This window comes from Hipposideros armiger, unplaced genomic scaffold, assembly GCF_001890085.2.
Source record: "Hipposideros armiger isolate ML-2016 unplaced genomic scaffold, ASM189008v1 scaffold_184, whole genome shotgun sequence".
Classification (NCBI taxonomy): Eukaryota; Metazoa; Chordata; class Mammalia; order Chiroptera; family Hipposideridae; genus Hipposideros; species Hipposideros armiger.
Window position 1 is genome coordinate 2525814 of NW_017731534.1, and position 11688 is coordinate 2537501.

Here is an 11688-nt window from a genome sequence, read left to right on the forward strand (position 1 = left end):
TAATAAAAAATAATATTGGGAGGATCACTTCATAGATTATATAAATGCCTAATCCTTGTGCTGTACACCTGAAACTAATATAAAATAACATTGAATGTCAACTATAATTATATGTATATATATGTATATACATATGTCATCACAGGGTATAAAGTACAGCATAGGGGCTATAGTCAATGGTATTGTAACAGCTATGTACAATGTTAGAATGTTAGTATATTTGTGGGGTTATCACTTTGTGAGGGGTGTAATTGTCCAATTATTACATTATTTTGTACACCTGAAACTAATAAAAAATAAATAATGGTACCAGACCAAAAAAAAAAGAATTCTGACTAAGGGGAAGAAGGTCTGGAAAATATATATTCTGTTCTGAAAATTCCAAGTACCTAAATTTGCTCCCTTTTCAAAGCTGGGAATTAGGTTGCTGATAGTAAATCATACATGCATTTAATGAGTAATAATCCATGGCATTGAAAATGTGCCTTTGTGCAAGTGTAATTAAGGATGTCTCTACAACAGACTGGGATCTATGCAGGGTAATTCCAATAGTTCAGTTCACACCCATCTATCCATTTTGTCTCACTAGAATATCCCCTCTCTCCACAAAGAAAATGAAACTAGTCCACCTTTTTACACTATATACAAGAATAAATTCAAAATGGTTTAAAGACTTAAATGTAAGACCCAAAACCATAAAACTCCTAGTAGAAATATAGGAAGTAAATTCTTTGACATTTGTCTTAGTAATGATTTTTGGTTATGTCTCCTCAGGCAAGGGAAACAAAAGAAAAAAAATAAACAAATGGGATTGCATCAAATTGAAAACTTTTTGCACAGCAAAGAAAACCATCCATGAAATGAAAAGACACCTTACCAAATGGGAGAAGATAGTTACCAATGATATATCCATTAAGGAGTTAACATAAGGAACATAAGGAACTCATACAACTAACCCCCAAAAGACAAACAACTCAATTAAAAAAATGAACAGAGGACCTAAATAGATATTTCTCCAAAGAGGACATACAAATGGCCAGTAGACATATGAAAGGATGTTCAACATCACTAATCATCAGAGAAATGCAAATAAAAACCACAATGAGATATCACTTCATAGCTGTCAGAGTAGCTATATCAATAAATCAACAAACAAGTATTGGGGAGGATGTGGAGAAAAGGGAACCCTCATGCACTGTTGGGATTTGAAATTAATGCAGTGACTATTGAAAACAGTATGCATGTTCCTCAAAAAAAATTAAAAATAGAACTACCATAAGACCCAGCAATCCCACTCTGGGTATTTACCTGAAGAAATTAAAAACATTAATTTGAAAAGTTATATACATCCCTATATTCATTGCAGCATTACTATACTATACTATTACAATAGCCAAGATAAGAAAGTGTGTCCATTGATAGATGACTGGATAAAGAAGATTATATATATATATATATATATATATATATATATATATATATATATATATGAATATTACTCAGCCATAAAATAGAATGAAATTGTAACCATTTGTAACAACATGGATGGACCTAGAGGGTATTATACTAAGTGAAGTAAGTCAGAAAGACAAAGAGCAAATGATTTCACTTATATATGGAATCTAAAACAACAAAATAAACAAGAAAACAAAAAATAAACTCATAGATACAGAGAACAAGCTGATGGTTGCCAGATGGGAGGGGAGTTGTGGGGTTGGATGAAAAGGTGAAGGAATATAGAAAAAAAAATAAATAAAGATGATTTTATTGTTGCTCAAAAATAAAAGAAATTAAGGGAAGGAAAATATAGTATAAAATGCTCTCCAAACTATGGTATCAAACAAAGCCTGAAAGTCCTCTGTGCTCCTTTTCTTCATCCTTCCACTCTGCCAAAAATGATCTTTGTAATGTCTCCATAGTTTTGCCTTTTCCAGGACCTCATGATTGCAATAATACAGTATGGAGCCTTTTCAGGTTGGCTTCTTTCACTCAGTAATGTGCATTTCAGTTTCCTCCATGTCTTTTCATGGTTTGAGAGCTCTTTTTTTTTTTTTAGCACTGAATAATATTAGACTAGATATACCAAAATTTATTTATCCATTCACCTATTAAGGGACATTTTGATTGTTTCCAAGTTTGGCAAATTGTGAATAAAGCTGCTACAAACATCTATGTGCAGGGTTTTGTGTGCACATAGGTTTTCAGCTCCTTTGTGTAAACACCAAGGAGCACAATTACTGTATCATATGGTAAGAATATGTTTACTTTTGTAAGAAACTGCAAAAATGTCTTATTAATTGTCTGTACCATTTTGCATTCCCACCACATGCTTGCCAGCATTTGATGTTGTCAGTGTTCTGGGTTTTGGACATTCTAATAAGTTTGTAGTGGTATCTCATTGTTGTTTTAATTTGCATTTCCCTGATGACATATTGCTGTGAAACATCTTTATTATATGCTTATTTGCCATCTGTATATCTTCTTTGGTGAGATGTCTGTTAAGATCTTTGGCCCATTTTTTAATTGGGTTGTTTTCTTATTGTTGAGTTTTAAGAGTTCTTTGCATATTTTGCATAACATTCCTTTATCACATGTGCCTTTAGCGAACATTTTCTCCCAGTCTATGGCTCATTTCTCATTCTCTTGGTATTGTTTATTGTGGATCAGAATTTTTCAATCTTAATCAAGTCCAGCTTATCAATCATTTCTTTCATGTACCATGTCTTTGGTTTTGTATCTAAATGTCATCACCCTACCCAAGGTCACCTAGGTTTTCTGCTATGTTATTACCTTCTAGTTTTATAGTTTTGTGTTTTACATTTACATTCATAGGTCTATGAACAANTCATGAGCTGCCAATTGGCAGCTGGTGGGTGACTGGACTTGGAGCTGAGCTAGCTGCACCCTCCACAACTAAGATTGAAGGACAGCAACTTGGCTGTTCCCCTTCCCCAATTCCAAAATAATCTTTTAAAAAAAAAATTGGACTTTCAATGAAGTTATCAGAGTTTTACCACACAAAAATGTTTACCAGCGTACACACACACAATACATGTTTTGTTCTATTTATTAATAATGGTTTATTTTGCAATTAACATTGACATATAGTATATTAGTATATCTAAAGCGGATGGACTTTGTTTTTTCTCGACAGCCTCCGCCACAGCTTAGTGATGCAGTTGCAGCACCTCCTGGCCAGCCTCTGAAACCTGTGACAGGTCACCCCTGATGATCCGCTCCTGTTATAGCTGCTGCTGGAGCTGCTGGAGCCATAGTTGGCAGTAAGGAAGTCCTCTGAGGTACTGCTCTGGAGGCCTGCGATAGATTTGGGGCTCCTCCACCATGGCCTGATGGCCCTGGGCTCCGGGCTGGATTCGGGGCTGGAACCGGGAGTGGTGGTCCACAGCTGCTGGCGGGCTGCAGGAGCAGCAGACTTTTTTCCCTCCTGCCCCAACTCGTAGTTGTCCTGGTGCTGCTCGGTCTGTTGGGAACTAGAGCACGACTGCAGCTCCCGAGCTGGGGCAGGATTCTGGTCAGTGGAGTTGTACGGCTTGACACGAATAGTGCGCCAATGAGATTTAGGCTTTTGTGCATCCAGGATGAGGTAAGCGGCCATTACGTTGTTAAAAGTTTTATTCCTCAGTGCATCCTGTATGTCGTCATAGCAGAAGCCCAGCTTCTTCATCTCCTTTTTAACCCAGGGGTCTAAGTTCTCTTTCGGTGGCTCATTATACAGCATCTGGTCCTCCTCCTCGTCCTGATTGAGCCATGAGTCAGACATAATATCGATCAAATCTCTTCTCTCCTCAGGCTTCACCCTTAGCATTTTCTTGAGAAAAGCTTCTAGTTCAAACGAGAAAAAGTAGGGTACAGTGTATTTCCCTTTTATCACTTGTTGTCCCAGCTTCTTGCAGTCCTGTGCCTTGAATGGGAGGCGCCCCGCGACCATCCTGAAGAGTGTGACGCCTAAGCTCCAAACATCGACCGCGGGTCCTTCATAATCTTCCCCAAGAAATAGTTCAGGAGCCGCATAGGACGGGCTGCAACACATCGTGGCTAGTTTGCTATCCCCGAATTCCGTGCCGAAACCAAAGTCACCTATTTTCGCATTCATTCTGCTATCGAATAAAATGTTCTCGGGCTTTATATCCCGGTGCGCAATTCCGNAAGACAAATAAAACAACAAGATAAATTAAAATCAAAATTAAAATCAAAGTATATATATATATATATATATATATATATATATATATATTCAACTATTAACTCATTTATTGAACCAGTTGTCACTAACCAATTTTTTTCTTCTTTCCTCTACTCTTTCACTGCACTTTGTTTGTGTTCTTGTGCAGTGTTTAATATGTTATTTAAAATTTTTTTGTTGTATAGTATATCAAGTCCTATGACACATTTTTCTTTTTTTCTTTTTTTTACAAGTTTGGCACTAACCAGTAGTGCTTGGCATATAGAGTCTCAATTATTTTGGTTGAATTTAGTCATTAAATCATGAACTCATCTATTTCATATTATAAATGATCAAAAGTAAAATCATGATATATTTAGTAATTAGATAAGCCAATAAATGTATTTGCAAAAGCATTTTAACACCAAGTACTGAAAACAGTGAGGTTTCTCACTGTCCTTCCATTAATTAGAAATTTAATCAGAATAGCTAGCTCTCTCAGTATCTTTGGTAACTGAAATTCTTACTTTATTCTATTTAGAAGAAAAAAAATTTATTATTTTACAGTATTTTATTAATATGAATTGAATTGAATTTTCTTTGGAGACCTAAATTATTGAAGTAAATGATTCAGATATATTTTCCAAACATGGCCCTTGCCACCATTTACTTTTAGCATGTTTATGGGAGGTGATTCCTAAGGTGCATGCAATCATAGTAGGCATATTAGTTAAGATGAGCTAGAATATGCTGGCATTGCCCTAAAATCTCAATGGCGCACAGCAACATTTTATCCCTCACTCAAAGTCCCATATAGTTTACTGAATTCTCCAAGGCAGTACTGCTCTGTGCAGTGACTTAGCAGCCTACTTGCTGCCAATGCTGTGTCCATCAATGTCGATGTGTGGCCAACAGAAAACTATGAAAAGACAGTGCTGGAGAACTGAATGGGAAGTTTACATTGCCACAGTGTAGAAGGGGTACACAGCATTACTCTCACAATTTCCTTGCCAGAACTAGTGCAATGGTCCTGCACAACTACAAAGGGCTTGAGGAATGTGGGAGAACACGTGAATATTTAGTGGACACTCAGCGTTTCTGCCTTAGTAGAGAATAATGAGAGACTAGCTCATCCAAGAAGCTTCTATAAGGTTACTTGGAAAAGATGATTCCAAAAAGCTGTGAAAGTAGAGAGATATTAGCATCTAATGGGCTAGTTTTGCTTATACTAAAACAAAACAAAACAAAACAAAACAAAAAACAAAACCATAAAATACAGGGGACTCTTTATGCAGGACCATGGAACACAGCCAACATTGGTTGTGATAAGCAGTCTAGTGATGTCAAGTATATTATTTATAACACACTGTTTTATAGATGATATGGCAGTGTTTAAAAACATCATCAGAGCCGGAATGTTTGGGTTCAAGTCTTAATTCTACCACCTATTTGTTGTGATTTTTGAGCAAGATAGTTAACTTTTTGTATACCACTATTTTCATCTATAATTGTAGACATTAGATGTACTGACTCAAAGAGTTATGGTGAAAATGAAAGGAATTGATATTTGTGAATAGCTTATATTAGTGCCTAGTACCTAAAAATAATAAATTGGTATTAATAAATTGGTATGTATAAAACAACTAAAATTTTTTAAAAACCACTTTATTAATTTTCTTGACATATTCTAAGTAGTTTGGGAGAAGAATTCTAAAAATTAAGAGATAATTTGGCTATTATAAAAAACAATGCAGCAGATAATATAATGAAGTATCAGAAAAACACATTTTAATTAAAGGTGCTGGCCATCCCATCTCTTCTCTTTCTCTTATGCTCCCCACACCCCAATCCTTTTGTCAGAGGCATTTCTTGTGTGTGCGCTAATAGCAGATCCAAATTAGACTGAGTTTATTCAAAGTTAAGTCATAAATTGAAAGACTCTAGAATGGGCAGCTATGTATAGACTGCAAAAATAAAATAATAAAACAAAAACAACAAAATAACAAAATAAGCAGATTAATAATATGTATCAGATTAAGAAGTATAAAAAGAAATATATTAAACAAATAAATGTCTTTCTAGTCTCTCAAAGAAAGTAAAGTGAAAAAACCTTGAAAAATGGAAAGAGAGATATGGTTATTTAAAAACTAAATGATAAAGCAACAGAATATGTTGACAAATTGAGAGTCAAGAAAACAAATTGGAGTTAAATAATAAAGCTATTACAGGAATGCAATAGAAGCAATAGGAAAAATGCAAAACAGAGTTAGTAATAGAAAGAAAAATCTTTACAAAATCACACTAAACAAAACTAAAACTAAGAATAAAAGTAATAAATGATAATATGATAGCTAGGTGAAACAAAAATTATTGAATGCATCATTAGCATTCCTTAAAAAAAAGAAAAACTCAACAGATAGAAATTGAAGACAANATATAAGGCCTCACTGGCCATTAAAAGACTATGGCTTTTACTTTGATTGGGGTGAAAAGCTACTGGAAAGCGTCTTATTCAGAGATGTAACATATCCTGGCATATTTACAAGGGTCACTCAGATTGATAACTGTGTTAACCTTACCAAAAGGAAGTCACACCTTGACAAATGTTGAAAGAACATTTAAAAATACATGAACCCTTAATGCAGTATTTATGCTCAAGACCAGAAATGCGATGACTTTTTCAGAACACAATCTATGATTTGCACATATGAATTGCTCTGCTCCATATGCAGAGATTTTACATTCAGCAATATATACATGTAATCTTCACAACAATCTGAAGATATCTTGAATCCTCATTTTACAAATGAGGAAAAAGTGCATAGAAGTTTCCCAAGGTTACACAGAGAATAACTAATTAGTAGAGACAGTTTTCAGATTTGGTAAATCTGAATCCAGGCCTGCTGGCCTTCTTAGCTAGTCTGTTACCATTATGCAATATCACCCTCCAATCACATTGTCCTACAGCATATTTAAAGAGAGAGAACACTTGTGGAGTGACTTTTCAATGAATCATCATCCAATTGATCTAGAATATGAGACAATTCACATGTTAACTGCAATTTTCCTTTAATGCATTTTGTGTAACCAGAATAGATACTGATGTATTTTTATGATTTAATTTCATGTAAACCTCTGGCAAATAGCATAGTCCAAAAGGGGTTAAAGAGTCCTGAATTCATAGTGGTTAATAAAAGCCCTTTTGGGTTTTGTTTATTTCTAACTGGTGGAGAATTAATTTGTCATGCTCCAGGGGGTGCCAAGCTCTAATTAACACCTCATGTGTGATTACTACATTTGCAATCGATTGGCTGTGGAGTATGATAGAACCAAGAGTCTCAGGTCCCCATATTAACAAATGCTGGGTCCACAGTTTCTGGGCCTCATGTTAATCCAGGGGTAGATACAAGGATTAAGCCAGCTCATTAGTTGCTTACTGAACACGGGAGCATCACCCCTGTTATGCTATATTTGGAAGATATCAAAAAAGTATTTTGATGAGATTATCTCTAAGGATGCTATCCTCGTTATAAGGCAACAGGTAAAACTAGTCTTTTTCCCCTGAACATTTAAAGGAGTCCAAATTCTTAAGCTATGTAGTTAATGACATTCACACTTACACAAAATGGTATCTGCTCATTCCATCCAACTGTTGGTCAATTTACTAAATGATCAGATTACAACCTGCTATTTCTCGTGAGATAGTCAGATGGTTAAAACCACATTCTGAGTTTTTTCATCCTATTTTGATATCAGTATATAGTCATGTACTGTTCAATGAAATGTTTTGATTGAGCTCTAATTTGGATTACTTTAACAATCATTTTGACTGAGGTTGTTGAAAGACAGAATTTTAATCTTCAATTAGTGCCTTATTAACGTAATGGAAGTCAAGCTTCTTTTCCAGTGGCAAGGTTATTTCAGTAACTGTTCATGTCCCCTCGCCTTTGTATTTAATATGGCAATGCTTGTAGCCTAAAGTGAATTTGAAACAATGGAGAAATAACTGTTAAAGTGGCAAAGTGAGATATTAATAAAGTAAAAACGGTGAGAAAAGAATTGAAAAGTACAGTGATGTAAGTGAAGTAGTAATCAAGAAAATTGTGCCAAGTGTAATAATTACCAGTCATATCATGGCACAATTCCCCTCTAGTGTTAACTGCATTTCAGCATTTCAGTCTTTCTTTTTTTTTCAAGACTGAGGATGGAGTGGCAAACTAGTATACTCTGCTACATAAACTCTCATTTATAAAGGTTTTATTTCATTGAATAAACACATGTAATCCCATTTTAGAGAAAGATTTGGAATTGTAGTGAGTGTGCCAAAAAGCAACTTTCACACATAANCTCCTCCACAACTAAGATTGAAAGACAACTTGGCTGTTCTCCTTTCCCAATTCCCCAGCACTATTCCCCTCCCACAATTCCCCAATAAAATCTTAAAATATATATATATTGACAAATGAACATATGAAAAGATACTCAATGTTATTATCAGGGAAATGCCCATAAAGCCATAATGAGATATGTTACTTACTCATTAGAGTGGCTAAAATTAGAGTGACTATAAAGGTATTGGCTAGAATAAGGAGAAACTGAAACTTTCATGTACTAGTTTTAACTCCTTCATTGCAAAATTATAAGGTTTAAAAAAGATAAAATGTCAGAAATCTATTTGTGTCAAATAACCTAAAATAGCATCAAAATACATACATAAAACCAGCTGAAAATCCATAAAGGAAATCTACATAGACATATAATGTTAGGAAATTCTAACTCATTTTTTTAGATAAAAACCGTAAGGAAATAGACTATTTGAGTAATTTATTAAATTGACTAGAGGTCTCTCTCTCTCCTCTCTCTCTCTCTCCTCCTCCTCCTCCTCCTCCTCCTCTCCCTCTCTAGAAGCAGATAATATTCTTTTTCTTTTCAATTTGCCATGAACCTCTTTTAAAAATTATATTAGACTATAAAAAGTAAACTCACATTAATTTCAAATAAGTTGGACATGTTTTTAAAACATAATATACTATTATGTAAATATATTTGTGTATTCATTCATTTATCTTTTAAAGCTACAAATATGAACATTTAAAAATTGTATTTTGTCTAGACCCAGCCCTTTTAGCTAACAAACAAGTACTTATTAAAGTTGTTTAAAATTCCATAGTTCAACTTTAAATATGACTGCCTAAAACAGAAGAAATGTCAGCATATTCTACCAGCACTCACCCTGCTCAATCCAGCCCTGGTTCCCATTTCCAGGAATTCTTTACAAGTCATTCTTAATTGTTATTAATATAAATCCTCATGCCTTCTCTACCCCACAGCACTCCACTCCTGCTTAGACCCTAGAGATCCTGTAAATACTCCTTTAGACTTTGTAAAATGTTTATTAGAATAAGCATAGTTAATAATTAACATACAATATGATGATTGGGAAATGACAAACACTATATTTGCCAATTGTATATTAATAATGACTCATTTAAAATCTCCATTCCTATTACTTTGGAAATTTCTCATAGATATCATTTACAAGTGGCTTGATCATTTTCTTCCATAATTATTGACTTGTTTTTTTCTTATGGCTGCTTCTCTAGTGGGAGTACTCTTCCTTAACATTTTCATGTTAGCCTCCCACACCTATGTCTAGCGCATGGTTAAAATACTAAGTTATGGAGTAAGATAGATCTCAGTTTCAACTTGAGATCCATTCACTTAGTATTATATCTTGGAGAGCTTGAGCAAATAGCAATAACCTTAAGTTTTATGTCCCTCACCTATGAAATGGAAATCTTACTACATCCTTTGGGTTACATAATAGAAGCTAAGTAAATAGTAGTCATTTTTATTATGGACCATTGTGAGTAAAAAAGAATCCCTTCCAGTCCCAATACATTTGACAGATTCAGCATCAACAATCCTAAAACATATAACAACAATGGAAATGTTCTACTAATATATTCTGCCCTGTGCATGCCCACTCCCTTTCAACCAATGATAGCTTCATAAATGTTATGTTGCCAATGATAACTCTCATGGCTCAGACTGTGTGTTTTTTAATACCTACTTAAATATAAGTTATTCTATCTTGTTGAGTTTGTGCCACAGTGTAGATTTTAAGTCTAATGTCTTAGTGCAATAATATGTTGGGAGAAATTCCATAAACAAAAAAAAATAGCAATTATTAAGTGTCACAATGGAGCTCAGCTGGGAACTTTAGATCAATCTTGATAGCTTGGAGCAGATTAGAGCCAAGTCTTAACAAAGATGTCTCTGAAGAATACCTCACATTGTTTTAATGAAATTTATCAGTTCCTTCTCAAAAGTCAATTCAAAAATATAACAGCAAAAAAGTATGACCTTTACTCAAAAGATAAGAAGTAGAAAAGGTCCTGGATAAAAACACTCACCTGTTAATTTATACATTCAAATGTTCTACTGGTTCTTATCTAACATGGCTTATTTTTGTCTCTCTCTATTAAAATGCCCAAGAATAAAAACCTGAGTAACTGTTAATAATCAGTGGATTAGGAAAATTTTTTAAACTTTTGTGAATAATAACAAAAATGCATTGCTGCACCTGTCATCCCTTTGTAATTTCTTGGAGGTATTACAGTATGTTTTTAAGCTTGGCTACTTTTAACCAAACCTACAGTTGAATATTTAGAACAATTCTCTGAATAGATTTTACAGTTTTTCAGAGCTTCCTATCCAATATTTTGATAGAAATATCAATATTTTGTTAACTTTGCACAACAACATTTTGGATGTCTATTTGGCATATCACTGGATAGAAATGCCAATGTTTAACTGATGTGGCCTTGTAGTTCTCTGGCTGAGTTACAAGATAACTCTCAGGCATTTTTGTGAGTCGTTCAATAAATTCCCCATTCAAAGTTAAGGACGAGTATGTTGAGTGCTTTTGAACATGATTTACCATATCCTAGTTCCTTTACCCATAATTCAGAGAATGTGAATGAAAGATACTTCTCTAGTTTGTAAAATAGCACAGCGTTTGAAAATTAAATTTAAAAGGTAAAACAAAATATTTTTATATTTAAAAAAAGTGAACAGATAGTGGTAAAATTAACAGTTGGGCAGTGCAATAAAGTATCTTTTATTTTTGAAATTTATTTGGATATTTTTGAGCACCTACTATGTGTTAACCACTCTTCTAGGCTCTTGCAGATGTGGTAGAAAACAAGACATAAAGCTACTGCTATTCAGCAGTTTCGATTCAATTGATAAATCCCATGGCGGTAGAATTAACTTTTCATTTTAATATAGCAATGTGTGTAATTTTGCAAAAGGCTTTTGTTAGTTTGGTGTTGTATCTAAAGAAATGAGAGTCAAAACATTTACCATAATGAAGCTATTATATAAAATAATTATTCATGACTTCTCCAGAATTCAGCCTTGAAACATCCATATAATCCTTTTACTTCCTAAAATTAAAAAAAAAATGTTGTTGGCTTTGCCTTTGTACAGTGTATTGAAGT

The 11688-nt window shown here is 34.1% G+C and overlaps 1 protein-coding gene across 1 annotated transcript; it reads right to left on the reverse strand.

Annotated features, from left to right (window-relative positions):
* Positions 1-3121: 3121 nt before the first annotated feature.
* LOC109388170 (serine/threonine-protein kinase MARK2-like) lies at positions 3122-4114 on the reverse strand. Its single transcript, XM_019652669.1, has one exon. The coding sequence runs from the start codon at positions 4112-4114 to the stop codon at positions 3122-3124; it is 993 nt and encodes a 330-aa protein (XP_019508214.1).
* Between the last annotated feature and the right edge of the window lie 7574 nt (positions 4115-11688).

Coding starts and splice junctions, on each gene's coding strand:
- LOC109388170 (XM_019652669.1), bottom strand. CDS start 4,114: ATGAATGCGAAAATAGGTGACTTTGGTTTCGGCACGGAATTCGGGGAT.